Source organism: Ischnura elegans, chromosome 1, assembly GCF_921293095.1.
Source record: "Ischnura elegans chromosome 1, ioIscEleg1.1, whole genome shotgun sequence".
In the NCBI taxonomy this organism is placed as follows: domain Eukaryota; kingdom Metazoa; phylum Arthropoda; class Insecta; order Odonata; family Coenagrionidae; genus Ischnura; species Ischnura elegans.
In genome coordinates, this window is record NC_060246.1 from 69039252 (window position 1) to 69056575 (window position 17324).

Sequence of the window (17324 nt, forward strand, 5' to 3'; positions counted from 1 at the left end):
ATAAAACAACTTGAATCAAACAAATTTGTTGTTTGAAATTGCAAAATTATATTTATAAAGCAATTTCACTTTGATAAATATAAATTCATATTTATATGATGAGTGGTTGGAGAAAATACTCTGGTAGTCAATGCAGAATGAATTGGGAGTTTAAAATGGAGCAAAATAGCATAGTTTATACACCTGGAGAATGTAGTTTATGCATCCTGTTGTTATAGTGGAGAGAGATTCCACCTTGAGTAACATAAAAAAATCTTAAATAAAAAAGGTCAAGAAATATTCACCATTATTTATTAACATAGTTCATGCACCAGTCCTAACTGAAGGAGAATTTTATCAGCAGGGAACTGAATGATTGCAGCATTATTATGCAGAAGCACTTCACTAGCTCTCCCAGTGTGTGCTGAGGTTGGTGGCTGCTGGCAATCTTTCACTGAAGGTGTAGAATCGTGCAGAATGAGCATCAAAAGACATGTGTGGAGGGCCCCAGTGCCAAGCGAGTGTCGAAGCAATGTAACATTGTGACATTTAAGCTCGGTGATGTTTTCCATAGGAGTTGATTTGAACTTTAGGGATATGGAGCCCTAACTGCCAAAAAGGAAAAGGAGCTAACACTTAAAATAGTAGAAGATTAAAATTATTGGAGATGTGGAGGCCAAGAGATTAAGCTAAAGTTTTGTTGCAGCAAAATATTGAATGCCGCTGTCTACCTAGACGACAATTCTATCAAGCAGGGGGGATATCCTCAGAAAGTGGAGTCAGGCTTATCGTTGAATAGAAAAGACCTTCGTCCTACAAAATTTTCCCAGATTGAAGAGGAACTCTACTCCTCAAGTTGTAAGTGTATATAGCAAAATCTCCTCATTAGTAGCCAATATTGCAAGAAAAGGCATAGAAAATACCGTTGCAATATAAAATTGATAATTTCAAATGATAACTAATTTAAATTGATAATTATTTATTCTTTAACAATTGAATGATTATTTTTCATATTCTTATTGATTCTTATTTATTAAAAATTCTTGAAATAACAAAGTGCTGATTTTTTGGTCTCAATGACTTTCCAAACATCCAAAATTCAAATTTTTGGATGTGTGGAAACAAAATTTTTCTGCCACTTTATCTTTCAATCATAATTTTCATCCCTTTACTTCTATCACATTTAATGCAAAAAATATGGATTCTTAATTTCATAAAGTGCTAAAGATTCCACAAGGATATTTACAATTGGTACTTCAAATATTCACCAATAATTGTTCATTACCTTCATAAGCTACTTTAAAGCATACAAAACAACATATGTACTATCCTTCCATAAAACTTACAGTCATCTGAAGCATCCGAATTTCATGCTTTAGTTCATCCATTTGGGCCTCTGATACTGCCAACTGCTTCTTGAAGTAATTTTCCATTGATGCAATTCCATTAGCAGCATCTACATGACGTTTAACCTATAGTGAAGGATAAAAAGTATGATTCAGTTTAACATTTATTGATAAGAATTGTGGCTTCACAATAATTTAGAAGCAATGACAAGAATTTTAGGCGATTAAATCGTAATACATCAGTCAATTACACAATCTGAAATTTGAGAATATCATACAAAGAATAAAACTCATAATTTACTTCCACCTTTCAACTTCATCTTCAGGATTTTGATAAGAATAAGATTCAACTCAACACTTGGTAAATTCAGCTCAAACCAGTGCTGAATTTCCCTACTCTTATTATTTCAGATGGAAAAGGTATACTTCAAATTTTCCTAATCATCAGATATACAGTGGAACCTCGTTAAAGCGAGTACGGGCTATAGCGACACCCCCGCCGAGAGACACCCCGTTGAGATAGCCGATGCACCGTCAATTGACCCTATAATAAGCGTGTTAAAAAATGTTTTACGAGACCCTTTCGGTGTTGGCTCTCGCCATAGCGAGGGTTTCACCGCCGGAAGACTTTCATCAAGACTCCTTAACCTCTGTAATTGCTAGCGATCTGTTAGAAATGAAGTTAATGGAGTGCTCAGTCTCAAATTTATGTGGTAAACTGTCGTTCGATAAATATAATGATTGACGAAACAATGCTTTGCATGATTTTTATTCAGTGCATTCTTATAAATTGTTTGAATAGTTAGTCGTTATTTGAGTAAGGAAATTTAGTGATGCAAAAAAACATCGCCTTGCGTCTGGATTTATGCTTACGTTTATCGGATAGATGTTTATCTGTCGCCGCACCACTCCTGTTCCTGTATATCTGTTCGTAACAGGTATATTGGCTATTATTTGCTCCACCTCCGGTAAAGCAACAATTCGCTATAGCGAGCGTTTATTAGTGCACCGTGGGGTGTCGTTATATCGAGGTTGCACTGTAATTAGGAATGGTCAGATCGGATACTTCGGATCAAAATATCCACAAATATTGCCCTTTATAGGATGCATACGAAATTTTAAATTTAAGCTTACGTGAATGCAGTATCCCATATGAGGGAGTGGAAAGAGTTCTGATCTAACCTTAGGATGCGCTGTTGCACTGCGATGCTTGTCCTACTCATGAACCATTTTGTTTAATAGCTCTCGTAGGGGTTTTGCAACAGAATTTCAGCGGCAGAAAATTTTACGCCAAAATACAACAGGCACATAGTGTGACTCTTACAAAAACATAGAACAACAATCAGGAGAATCTCAATGCCATAGGATAGCAACCACGTCAAAGGTAACTACATTGCAGATTTAAAAAAACCACCCTCGGCCCTCCATCACCCCATGCCTATTGAGGTTTTTTTCCTTTCTGAGGCCACACAGTCCATAAATCATTACCTTCTAAGGAAAATATCAAGTTACACAAGAACAATGGAAGCGTGCTTCATCCCTACCCCATCTCACCAACTGACCTTTTTCATCTTACCTGCTTCAATTTTCTGTTTCTTGAGAACAAATGCTAGGTGAGTGACTTACTGGACCCAAAGATGTCTCGATAGTTTTCAGCAATTGGATGTCGTGTACGAGATTCAAAAAATAATGAGACCTAACGCATCGCATTTCTAGCAATTTTAGGTTTTAAGCTCAAATTGATCGAAACAACGTTTTTTTTGTTACAACAAGACTATACTACCTAAATTCAACATTGTCCAAGCAGCACAATTTTCAAAGATACAGGCATGGCATCAGTACCGTCAAACATGAAGATACGGGTTGGAAACACCAACTGTATGTATCACACCCATAGGTCATCCAGCTTCGCTTTGAAGGCAGTGACGTCACAAAAGAGAAAGATCTGTTATGTTCGTCCTTGACTTCCTCATTCATATCCTCATTGCTTGAAAGATGGAGGAGCACACTCCTACTCCTGCACCTATCCTTTACGCACTTCTGCTACTCACCCCATCCTCTTGCTGAGTGGTTTTCTCGTTCTGCTCCCACAACTCGTCGCACGTGATGCTATTGTAATTCTAAACATTTAAAATTGTGTTGCAGATAGGGCAGTTGCTAATTTAATGATATAATGATAAAAATGTCTTTCATTGCAAAGAAACATTTTTACTAACACAAAGAAAACCATGTGCATGCATGGTGACGTGAAACTATCACGAGGAAGTACAAAATCCACCTCACAGCAACTGAAGCATTTGCAGCTGAAGCACAGTCAAGGCCTAAGCTGTTACACATTTCTTTACCATTCTAAATTACACTGCATATAACTTATTATTCCTTTAAAATAAAGTCAACAGCAATCCACAGTAGCTGTTACAAGCACTCTTCAGTGCACCTCTGACCACACAAACTGTAAACCCTTTATTTATTTATTCAAGTGAACCCTTACATCAAAAATGCCATCATTCTTGTCTCATCCAATTTGCTATAACAAAGTTTCACTCTTTATTACAGGTAAACTACCCATAAAAGCACGTTTATGTGGAACCAAATACAACAATATTACTACCTCCACCCTTGCCTGTCTCCCCATTATGAATTTCCTTCTTAAATTTGGCATAAGATCTATTACTCTTCTTTCTATTTACGACTCTTTTTCTCTACCACTCCTTTCCATCATTGTCCTACATCCTTACATCTTTTAGCATTCCTTTTACCTTTAATACCCACTCCATCCACACACTCAATCTTGTCTTTATCCCCTTGATCTGTTTCCCATCCTCAACAACCATGCACCTAATTTCCCCATGCCCTTAACACGTTGCTTACCGGGGCATTTAAATTCCTAGGAACGCCGATTCTGGGTGGAGGTGTTGAGATTGGAAATATGTGCCTATTAGGACGTAATGCCTTTGGTTTAAACATGGTTAAAAAGCTAATGTTTAGAATATAACTTTACCCAATCAAACGTCATGATGCATCAATGCATTATGAATAACGAACAACAACTGAAAACATACTAACGAATATGTATTGTACGCAATAAAATTGTTTAGGTTGACGTGCCTAAATGACGAGAATCTTCGTCATCCATCCGGAACGTTTGCGAAAAAAATGACGAGAATTCTCGCCATCCGTACGCAACATGTTAATAACCCACATCTTGAATGGCTCAAGCATATTCTCATCCTTCTTCAATGCCTACATTCCCACACTGTAAATGGTTGGTTGCAAATAGGTAATAGGTAAATAAACCAACATACCTCTGATACTATTCTCTCCCCAATGGAACATCCACTGCCTGTGTGAGAAACACCTATCTCGTCATTTGCCTGAAATGTTAGAAGTGTTATTGAGAATTTTTTTAAGTTCATTACATGGCATATCATTTCTTTCAACCACATAATAACTTTCTAAATGCATGACTATCTCCTTTTTATTTTATCAAAAGTACAGATCAAAATAGTCCTTTGACTCTCTTAGGGGCAAACTATTATTAATACATTCTTTTCATATCTACTTTACATATTATCATTAATTCATTTCATACTTTCTTTGCATACTATCATTAATACATTCTTTTCATGAGTGGTATCTGTTTGCCTACAAATCATTCACTAAAAATACTGATACAATAAAGAAAATAATTTGCAGGAGGATAATAACTGGACTTATTATGTCCACAAATACACTAAACTAAAAGGACTTTGGGACCCTAGGAGGCTATTTCATTGTCAAACAATTTCCTTTGAAGACAATATTCCCCTGGATTGGTTCCCTGGATATTTTCTAAACACCAATACAGATACATATGAACAACCTTTTGACCAGGGAGACAAAGTACAGGTATGTTGCAGGCCAGTTTGCAGTTATTTCCTTGTACATATAATGAAATAGTTCCTTTATAGCTGAATAATTAACAATCACTTTAGAAAGAGTCTATTGGGCTTGACATATCAGGATGGGTTTAATGACAATTATACCTGGATTTTCTTGAATTCTATGTCTGCACAGTTCTAGCAAAAAGGTACATGCTTTTAACCTAGGCAACAAAAAAACAATACGTCAGAACCTTATGAATTTATTGAAGGTGAAAGAGGCTTGAAAGCTAAAGCACTTCAAATATACTGCTGTGGTCTATATGACAGTTCTGTAAAATGCAACACTTATGTATGCACAACTTTCCAAGCAAGTTACAGTCTGGTGAAAGGCATAAAAACATTAATGATGAAGTTCACATAATAACATGTATAAACATACATAATAATACTCATCTCACCTTGTGATTACTAGCATTTTCCACAGTATTTACAGAGTCCACCTTATCACCCCCATTTTCAGATTGATTTCCTTTTATCAAAGAAGAATATCCCACCATGTTCCCACTGCCATCATAAACCCTGTCAATGTGCTGCTGGGCTAATATTTGCTGTTGCTCTAGAACAATATAATCCTCATCAGATGCAACACTGTCATAAAGTGGCTCATCGTCAGAAGCAGATGACTTATGTTTAGATGACTGGTTTAAAGATGTGTGTTTACTGGATATTTCTCGACTTTCTGCCAAAAAATAAGAGGCAAAGACAAAGAATAATAAAAATCAGTAAAATGACAACATGATATAAAAATATATTCAAAATAAATAAAATAGGCATGGGTGGGTTTGGTTCTTCAGTTTTCAATTACACTGGTTCTTGAGGTAAGAACCACAAGTGGAACCAATGTCAAAAAGAATTGGTTCTGGCACAAAAACTAATTTGAACATTGTTCATTCATTAACAGTGGAGGCATAGAAATAAATATTACAGATACAGGATTATTATTTTGCCTCCATTTCATGTGTTACACTAGCTGCTTTGAACCACATCAACAGCAATGGAAGACAGGCATGAAGAGTATTTTGCCATCATGTTTGAAGCGAGTCCCTCTAAAGTCAGTCATTGTCAAAAAAATAGTCATTTGCTGCACCGGTAGAATTATCCAAGTCACAAAAGGAGTGGGCACAGACTTTTCACATCCTCTGAGGCACACTTTTCTAAAGAACTTCTGCCTTTCACTGCATGAAGGTGGTATTTTTTTTGTCCAGGAATGTACAACTTTATACATTGCTTTTTAGAAGTGAAATACATATATATTAGAATCTTTATGCCTTAAGTATTCCTATAGATTTTAAATATTATTTTGGCCTTTTTTGTTAGTTTATACTCATAAGATGATCTTGGATAAGCCACCAAGTCAGTATTTCTATTGCTGCCCATGTTTCCAATACCAGCTCGTAGAAAGGCAAAATTGCTCTTGCCTTGAGAATGGGTTATGATTCCCTCTCTAAATGTTGACAGCAATTGAAATACTAACCCACAGTTGAGTCCAAGAGGCTTCACAAGTACGCAGACAAGAATATTGTCCAGTCTCAGAACATTACCTTTCCTAACAGTATTCAACAATCAAAATGATAAAAGAAAATAAAATGACTAGGCATGTATGTAAGATTTCACTTTTTCCCGGCGTATGATGGTGGTGAATTCTTCTCGGGTTTCCATCCGGGTGAGCTCCATCTCCATCGCTGCCGACGTTTCGATAGAATCCTTTTCTATCGTCATCAGGGCCGATCATGCCAGTTGGAAAGTGCCAGGTTTATATATCCTCGGTCGTTATGTTGGGTCGTTCTGATTGGCGGAGAAAGAGTGCGCTTTTCCCGCCACTTTCAAAATCGGGTTCCATGCCTTACTTGAGTTGAAACCCTCGTCTCTGTTGAAGTTTTTCTTGGAGAGTCGTATTTCACTACTACTTTTCGGCTACTGGGATCGCCTCACCAAGGAGGCAATTGAAATACGACTCTCCAAGAAAAACTTCAACAGAGACAAGGGTTTCAACTCAAGTAAGGCATGGAACCCGATTTTGAAAGTGGCGGGAAAAGCGCACTCTTTCTCCGCCAATCAGAACGACCCAACATAACGACCGAGGATATATAAACCTGGCACTTTCCAACTGGCATGATCGGCCCTGATGACGATAGAAAAGGATTCTATCGAAACGTCGGCAGCGATGGAGATGGAGCTCACCCGGATGGAAACCCGAGAAGAATTCACCGACTAGGCATGTAATTTATCAAAATATATTTTACCTCTTGGCAGGATAACCATTGAAACAGATGAAGACGCCAAGCCTTGTCGCCGCTTCGCATCTGACAGGACATCAATAACTAGAGTGGTAAACTCTCTAGCATTAAAAAGAGCTAATTTTTGGCGACCTTGATTTCTTGGAGCAGAGAGCTCGGTGTTTACTGGCAGGAATGGAGCCCATCTGTCAACACTTTCAATTCTACCCCCGGGTCCAGGCTGCTGCTGATGGGTTGCATTCCAAGCTATGTGGAAATATAAAGGAGTGCTCAAACATTAGATTGCAAATAAAATATTCATCACGGTAAATGCATCATAACTTCAGACCTCTTACCAAACCCTATCTCCACTGGTCCACCCTCCTCACCAAACTAAAAATATTCTGCCTTCTCCATACAAACTAATCCAGAGCCCTCCCTCCTATACTGCCTTCCTCCATTTTTCCAAAATTTCATTTGCTTTACACATTTTTTTTCATCTTCGATCATAGTCCAATATACCACATTTCCAGGAAAAATAATCATGTACCTTTACTGCTGATATATTCATCATCAGGTTGAAAAGATAGGGGCATTAAGCTGACTCCAGATGCAGTCAAGCTACCATTGGGAATTTGTCAGATTGGAATTTGTCCTTATCATGTAATATATGTCTAGCACACCTTCCTAGCATTATTACCTCACTCATACATCTCTGCATCTCATTGCACACAATCATATGCTATTTCCTGGTCCATAAATACTTGTTGGAGATACCAATTCTCCTCTCCAAATTTCTTCTAGAGCTCTCAAAATCAACAAAATGGAGAGAATAATATTGAGGAACTTGAGAGGACAAAAAACACATTGTGCTGTGATTTCCTTACATGCCATTAAACTATACTAATTTCTGCAATTTCAGTATTTGGAAATTTATATTCTTTTAGAATGAGGTATCACTGTAATTGCAAAGGAATAACAATTAGGCCCATATTCTTAGTCAACCCTACATATCTGTCTCTACATAGCAAAATGCCCCTACATGCGGTTTATCAGTCGACCCTACATTTTTTGGGGATATCGTTAGGTCGTGTCGGTACATTAATTATCACTACAGGTACTATCATATCGAGCCAAAAGTAGAACCTTATTGTCTTTAAATTACTTCAAAAGCTGTCTTTATAAGATAGTGATAACTACGAGGTAAATATGACCATTGACGTGCGAACTTACATTGCATCAGCAAGGTTTGTCATTACCTTTTACATTCTGTAGTTAAGGTTATTATGTGGCAAATAGCAGCATGAAAATACGTTTTCTATGATTATACATAAACGAAGTAATGGTTTCTCAATAGCATACCAAGTGCCAAACGTGAAAAATACTAATATATATGTATTTGCAGAAACAAGGTGCATGTATACCGCTATACTGTACTTATTGTACCTCAGCCAATTTTATAATTTATTTCACTTGATGAGTATAATGTGGTAGTAGTATTACCTTTCTCCTGTTTCTGTACATTTTAAATGGTTCATGTGAGCTCGTCTCCCTTAATGTGCATTACAACGTAGATTCTTTAATCGAAGTGATCAGCAGGCGAAATTTGCCCACTATGTTTTTGTAGAGTATAGGGCTGGTTCAGGTACCCTACATCAAGTAGGGCCCATAGTAGGGCCCATTTAGTTCCCGAAACGGCCATATGTAGGACTTAATGTGGCATATGTGGGGCAAAATCAATTTATGTAGGGGCTGATGACGTGTCAAGGGTCGGGAGGCCTTAAAGGGACGACTGAGAATACGGCCCTTGAACTAAACATTGAAGAGAGAAGTAGTTGGAGACACAGAATGACTACTCTACAATTTATCATAAATGCAGTAGATAAAATGCTGTCAATTACCACAAAATTGAGTGAAAATCTCCATTCCTCCCAAAATAGACAGTAATGAGAATGAAAAAGTGACTTTTTTCAAAGTAAACCAACCTGCTTCAGTTTCACGGCGATCAACTTCATCAAAGACGTCCATCGCCAATTCCTCAAACAGATGATTTGGTAACTAAAAGCAATAAGAGTTGATTTGTTAAGAGAAAAATATGACACATACCATACCTTACCCTAAAAATGAATTGCAAGATGGAAGTTCAAATATGATATGTTGGTGTCAAATTTTTCACTTACACTTTGAAGCTTTTTTTTTGCAGCTTTAGCAAATTCAGTCATCTCTAAACTGTCAGACATTTCAGGGATGATAAAATGCTGCCCATTTTGATGATCTGGTTTGCGAGCACAAACAAAATATGCTAAACGGTCAGAGAGCTCATACATTAGTTCAGTCAGGCGATCAGCTAAATCCTTATGATTTGAGGACCTGAAAAGAAAAAAAATATTCAAACATAAAACTCACATAATTAGACGATATTAATTTTTTTGTTATATGCTAGCAGCTTTGTGTGTGTCACAGTAAATGAGGAAATATGAGTGCAGGGACCCAAGAAAATTTCACAAAGGAAAAAACCTTTCCTAATCTAATTGAATGAAACTTCCTCATTAACACTTACAGCACTATGCCCATACGTGACATGGCCATGCAGATAACCCACCACAGATGGCACCTTGCATGAGATGGGCATCCTGTTTTTCAGATTTTGTTACAGTGTTGTGAAAAATTTTAGATAATTGTTCGGTTTTGTACTACTTGCATTTCTTTTTATGAATGCCAAATGCCTCTTACATAATTAAAATTTCGTACGATTCATACAAATTTGAAAAAAGACGTGAAAAAGAAGACAAAATTTGTGAAAAAACAGCAGTTCACCACAGGATTCCATAATGAAATCAGACAGCATTGAAAGTTTTAATATATCCAACCCATGGAAGATCAAGGTAAGTAAAAAATGCCTTCTTCTCAAACAATTATCTACAATAATAAAATACTGAGGATTCAAAAAATTTTTAAATTCTCAGCATTAGGGTAATCACATTTACAAAAAATATCACCAAATGAAAGAAAAACTGATTTTAAGGCAAATTGTGATCCGACCATCCCTAGTTTTTAAATTACAGGCGGTCCTCGACTTTCGTACACTCGACTTTCGTACAATTCGCACTTTCGTACATTCAAAATTGACACCTTTTACTTGACTTTCGTACGCTAAATTCGGACTTTCGGACGCTGGTCCGTAATTTTTTTAAAATTCCCGCTATGTTTATTGCGCATCCCAACATTCAATTGTTTCAAATTGCAGTATCGGCAGTATATGCGAACAATATGAACGTATATAATGAAGGAAATTGTTGGTAATTGACTCTGATCTAGGTGATTTATTTGGGAGAGAGACTGCCTGCTATAGGCTCCTTTATCAAGAGAAGAGGAAAGCCTTCATTGAAGATATTTTTCAAAAGAAGTTGACTAGACATCATCGAATAGCTTTCAATAAAACTATAGTAAGACCTTCTTTCTAATTGTGTTTTTTCGTTTGAGTGCTGTTTAATTCATGTAAACCTTCAGCAACGATATTGCACGAAATATCACCCGAATTTCGTTTGTATTTTGTCTTTTTTGAATAACATGCGGAATATACGCGATCACGAATGTCACCTGCCAAATATCGAATTTTGGTGTAAAAATTAAAAGGTATCCAGAGTGCGGGTTCAACGAATACATTTTTTTATGCTACTTGATATGTCCTGTTATATATACCTAGTGGACGTAATAAGTGGAATGTCAACTTAAACGCCAAGAGGAAGTTTCACTCGATAGCCAACGGAGTTCTTGTTTTTTAAACTTATATTTGCATTTTCTGCGTATTTTCGAAATAAATTAGATGATTTGAGGAGTTTTATTAATATATTATTAAAATTAAGTCAATTGAAATGAATTCCGTGAAAAAAAGGTTTTAGTACGTAAATTCCGCTCTTTTGGAACGTAACCCCTAATTAGTATGGAAGTCAATGGTTAGACTTTCGTACAATTCGACTTTCGTACAAGTTTTTGGGAACGCATTGTGTACGAAAGTCGGGGACCGCCTGTATTCTGATATCTTTTAAAATAGCTTCGAAATTAAACTTAATGCAAACCACATTTTTCATCAAAATTCGCCCAGCCATCTTTTTAGAAATGGCTGCCAAAAAAAAGTATGGCTTGTAAATTTTTTCAAATGGTGTTTTGTGACTGTCTACTTGTAGGAAACCAATGATAAAAAAATCGGGACAGTTAAAAATGTCGAGCAACAAATTTTATTCACATTGGGTGATGTGAAACGGAATGACCCCAATACTATAGGATGAATTTAACAAATGATTCAAATTTATAGTGCACAACTTATCAAGTAGCTATGTTGGTTACACTTCCATGAATTAGATATGGCAGCATTTCGGGCGTACACATCTCTTTTGTTACAACGAAATAAATATCTGTACCTCTTAAGCACACCAACAATATGCAATGATGAATACTATTTCCTTATTCTTCAAAATAATTATCATCAACATTAAACCACAAATAGCAAAAATGCTGTCAAGATCTTACCAAGCATAATCAATGGGAGTTCTTCCATTATAATCAGGAGCACCAGGATCAGCACCATAAACTACAAGTAACTCAACTTGAGAAGCCTGGCCAGATGCAGCAGCAACATGCAATGGTGTGTTGCCTTTGACCTAAAAAGGACAAAAAAATAAAGATAAGAATGTTTAGAGAAATCAAGCATTTTCTCAGAAGAAAATGGCAGACAAAATTTTTGAAAAATAAAAATGCCATAGGAAAATATTAATTTAGCGACAAAAAGTACTAAAATTTCAGTCAATAAATCGCAAACCCTGAGAAATATCAAATCAAATACGGTATAATCAACCAAGCACCAGCAACTTAAAGAATAAAGTTTTAAATCTTAGAATCACTCAATTACAACATGCAAATTCAAATAAATTTATGAGAAAATTAATTTCTACGAAAAACGAGTATTGAAACAAGATAAGGTAAAATGAAATTACATATATCAAATTAAGTTTTTATGGAAAATTCCAGGATGCAGACAATACAAACATTACCTCATGGAAGTAATTAGGGTCAGCTCCCAGAGACAATAATCGAAGACTAGTCTCTAAATTTCCAGTCCTAACACTAGCATGTAATTGCTGACTCAAATCACCAACAGTACCACCATACAAAACTGACGGACTTTCTCCAGAACCAACATTTCCATCATGAGCATTAGGGCGATATAAAAATGCCAACGTTTGATGCTTTGCTCGGACAAAATCAGCTTTTGTTGGACTGCAAAATAAAATTTTTATACTCACTCAAATTAATGTTCATGTAAGTAGAGAAGAAAATCAACTTTTAATACAAACATAATTAATAATTTATAAATACAAATACTTTTTTGTGCAGGGTAAAAAGATAACTCATCAGACAAATATAGAGCAGGCTGTGACAGTGTAGTAGTGACATTAATTTTTATTATCTCATACAGGCAACAGATGAAGTCAGATAACATCTCACAGGTTGCTGAGGTAGGTAGAATTTTCTACAACAGGTAAAGAAATTTCTAGCATGACTTTCTAAAGAGGCTGCCTAGGCTAATTAAGTAGTTCCACAAGTTATACTAATTATAGCCAAAATTTAATATACACAACGTAAATAATGGCATTCATCTAGCAACAGAACATTTCCTGGATATAATTCCTATTGGGGAATGACGCCAAAAGGAATGAGTCAAGCAGGAAGAAACACTGTATATTAGTAAATAGTATCCTTGGAGATGCTGATGACACGAGAGTGGGAGAGCTTGTACCTGCTAAAGATCCCTGCACATATATTCACTATCTGGTCAGCTCTGATCTAACCAAAATACAAGATTCAAGGAATGACCAGCCAGTGGTACACCTTTATGGAGTCACCTACAAATGTGCTTGAAGCTCTAACGTTCCACAGAGAAAAAATAATTTAGTTTGACTGGGATTTGAATTCTGATCTCCAGGGATCTGAACCCAAATTTGGGCCAGGTGTTCTATCACTTGAAGTGCAAAGGTCCTCTGATTTTGGACATGCTACCAGACAAAAAATACCACCAGGATTAGTACATAGCATATTCTACTTTTATTGCCCTAGCATTAAGTTTAGCCTCAGGACTGTGGTGCTATGCTCATGAAAAGATGCCCTGTGGCATTGTTTGTCTGACAACATAAACCATCTTGACCTCTAAAGCCAACAGAACTTCATAAAAGAAGATGCTTTAGTAGTTCAAGTGGTAGAGCACTAGATGATGAATCAATAGATCCAGTTAGAAACCCAGTTGAAGCAAATATTTCCTCGGTGGAATTTCCTGAAATAATAACGGACTCAGAATCCTTGGCTCTGCGCTAAATGACCGTCCTCTAGAATGAGTTTCCAAAACTCATTATATTAGGTTTTGAGTTTTCTTGGGATAGGCACATATTTGTCATGTTTTCCAGCATTTACTCAAGAGTTTTTCATGTAACACCATCACATGGGCTATCTTTCATCTGCCTCAACACTTCCACCTATCTGGGTGGAAGTGGGTGGCCTAACTTGGAGAAAATGAGAATGACTGCCAGTCTGTTTTTAAACCTCATTGCTATGCACAAAAATTTCCTCAGAGGGAAAGTTGAAGACTAACGGAAAGAAGTCCACAATTGATGTGTATTAAATTTAACTTCACATGTTCTCTCAAAATAATTTTCAAGATGATTTAACATAATACATATTTTATTTGTAAATTTACTCACAGTGTCGGATCCTTAGGTTGTGGTTTGCGCCGTCCAGATTTTGCATTGGAAGGATCAAGAAGGGAGTGCTCCCAAATATTGTTAGCACCACATGTGTTTAGAGTATGCACCATCTGAATGGAAATATTCATGTGAAAAGTAATTTTAGCATATCAATGATAATATTTCACCTATCTATAATACAAAAATGTACATACAGCCAGCAGAGTAGGACTCCAGGTGCCCTTTTTCAATGATTTGACTTGAGAAATGTGTCGCCCTAGGCTCCTATGGATACTGCAGCAATCATCACATATGAGTATCCCTCTGTTAATGGATGCCCAATTAGGATCTAAAAATAAAGGGACAAAAAATGACAGATAAAAAGAAAATTTAAGCCCTGTAAAACAAAAGACTTTTATTGACTGTAAATGCAGTCCTAGATGAGTATGATGAATCAACAATTTCTTCATGGCAAATTAAAACTCATTCAGCCAGTTATTCTGTCAGTATTAATGAAATCAAAGACAAAATCCAATGAGTCACCACAGAGAGGCAAAAAATTACAGAATCACCTCTTTAACTACAGATGTAGTAAAAAAACACGCTAGGGGTTACATATCATGGACACAACAGGGATACTTAAGAAACAATCACTACCAAAAACTATCACCATTAAAAATAAAAAAGAGATTAAAGGGGTAAAAAAATCTCCAGCACGAAGAAAATTTTTCTCGAATATTGAGGAAGTTTTCTTTTATGGATACATGAAACCCTGCGGTAAATTTAACTGGGATTACAATATTTCAACAGTGTCATCTTGAGATTAAAATTCAAATTTGGACAGTCATTAGGCATGGTCCATCACCAGTTTTTTTTTCACTCAATGGGCAGTGTAAAATTTGATATGGAATAAAGCACGATAGGAGAGGAGCATTAGCTTATTTCCAAACTGGAATATTTTGGATTGGGGTAGAATCCATGGATTCATCGTCATCCAATCTCCTTACATCTCCAAAGCATACAATCTCTGAAATGAAACTGCAGCGGTGTTTGAAAATGAGATGGTTTGCAGACACGGATTCTATTTTCATGCTACTTTTGGTTTCATTTCTTTTAATGTCTAAACTTCTCTCAGTCTCCAAATGTGAACACCCTTGTGTGCCATTAAGCATTGAGCATTTCGCTCATTAAAATGTAGTCTCTTAACTATTGAAATAAGATGGAGCGCTGTTTTGAGATTTTGTCCAGGGAAAGATGAAGACACTTCTTATGGGATATTTCCTACAAATGAAAGATAAATCCAAGTGGCCTAAAGTGATCAAAATTATGTATCTTAAATTGTGAGCATTCCCAGGACTAAGGGAGCAAAGTTAACACCATCAAACACAAGGGTGTTCTCCCACAGCTGCCTGTTTTTTATGGTATGGTTATAAATATAAATACATGCAAGGTATACAAGTAGACCTTTGTCAATAGAAATAGTTGTCAAAAATCTTTTGGCAAGTGAGCACCAGTGCCATCCATGTTTTCCATAATTCATGGTTTCTGAAAATGAAATTAAGATCTGTTGTGACAGAGGAAACCTAAAAAATAACTATGATAACAATAAAAAATTTCTTCATCTTATGGAAATTATGTTAGGATAGCTTTAAAAGTGACTAGGATCATCTTGGTAATAAGTTAATGCGTGAATGCATGTAAGTGACACTGAAAACAAAACTTGACCTTACAGCCACTGAACTTGTGTGGAAGCATAACAGAAAATAAAACCTAATATAATTGGGTTCATACATGCATAGAAGTTTTCATGATTCTGCAACACCGCATATCTAGAAAAAGCAAGTTTGCTCTCTGAGGGAAATTATGGCACCATTCAATTGGCTAATGGACCAGTGCACTTTCTCCTTATCATTCTCAAGAAAATGTATGTTGTTACATTCGATTATTAACTAATTTAAAAATAAACACAAATAAAAACTGCAATATCAGACTGATATCCTGGAACTACCTAAGGAGTGACTTTGATTCAACTTATATTAAGTCAGTGAGGAGTTACTCAGTAGTAAATTTATAAAAATAATTCCGCGAAGTACTTGTGTTGATAAATCATTACACCACAATAATTATTATTAGTTTAAACGAATTTTGAAATAGATATGTTGGGGATTTCTTAAGCTCGGGAGATTTACAACTCAATTTCATAAGTCATAAATATTTGTCAGAAAATCATATGACACAGGTGTTCAATTGCTGACAGATGCAAAACAATGATTGAAGGCATTCTACCAGGGTAATAATTACAAGCGACGATTTGTTTACAACGAAACTTGACGAGGGGACCACAACCTTCGTCAGAATTTCTTACAATTTGTGAGTTGAGTTCACGACGGTGAAATTCGGATGACACATTTATTTTGCTAAACGTGTCTTGTATTATATAAATACAACCTTTGAAATATATACTCAATTGAAAGATATACCCCAATGCAAACCATTCATAGATACTAATTAAGTAGTTGTCAGTGTAATGAGGGTAGCTCTGCTAACATGAAGAACTAATTCATCTACATTGTCTTTGACAAATATAAAAGGTAATGAGGATCATCACACGCGCGTGATTTACATAAACAGGTAAAAATTAGATATTTACAATTGAATTTCAAGCCGCAGATAAGTGGCTAAATTAGGATTTGGAAAACAAGTCCTCAGTTGAACCCGTATGAACAAGTGACACCTACCTAATGATCCACAGTCAGCACAGTAATCATTGGCAGATCTTGATTTACTTCTTGACATTTGCGAAGTCATCTTTCAAGATTCATGGCCAGCCTATGTGATGTTCACCAAGAAAATCTTGATTCTATCCATGTAATAGGTAGAAATACTCTTCATTTAAACAGGATATTTGAACATTTTGACGCCTATATCGCCGAAAATAAGATTCTCGTATTTTATAACTGGCATCAAGCCAAAATAATTAACAATAAAATCAGAGTTAAATGAGCCAGCAGCCGGAATAAACAGTTAAATTATCCAAATACGATAATTAACACCGATAACAATAGTTAAAATATCGACGCTCTTTTCGTAAACAGTTGACTGTGGAAATTGCACCGCGGAAACCTT

At 36.1% G+C, this 17324-nt stretch overlaps 1 protein-coding gene across 2 annotated transcripts in view; it reads right to left on the reverse strand.

Moving 5' to 3' along the window:
- Positions 1 to 17265, reverse strand: part of LOC124162864 (ARF GTPase-activating protein GIT2) — a 36728-nt gene extending 19463 nt beyond the window's left edge. Inside the window, exons 1-11 of one of the 2 annotated variants that reach the window (XM_046539553.1) lie at positions 16937 to 17265; positions 14414 to 14547; positions 14217 to 14329; positions 12516 to 12741; positions 11995 to 12125; positions 9645 to 9834; positions 9450 to 9522; positions 7492 to 7731; positions 5647 to 5927; positions 4631 to 4699; positions 1326 to 1451 (exon numbers count right to left, since the gene is read on the reverse strand). In XM_046539553.1, coding sequence (XP_046395509.1) covers positions 1326 to 1451; positions 4631 to 4699; positions 5647 to 5927; positions 7492 to 7731; positions 9450 to 9522; positions 9645 to 9834; positions 11995 to 12125; positions 12516 to 12741; positions 14217 to 14329; positions 14414 to 14547; positions 16937 to 17006 — 1653 coding nt within the window. In that variant the 5' untranslated portion in view covers positions 17007 to 17265. The remainder of the gene's footprint in view (positions 1 to 1325; positions 1452 to 4630; positions 4700 to 5646; positions 5928 to 7491; positions 7732 to 9449; positions 9523 to 9644; positions 9835 to 11994; positions 12126 to 12515; positions 12742 to 14216; positions 14330 to 14413; positions 14548 to 16936) is intronic. The other variant, XM_046539561.1, reaches the window with a different exon arrangement.
- Between the last annotated feature and the right edge of the window lie 59 nt (positions 17266 to 17324).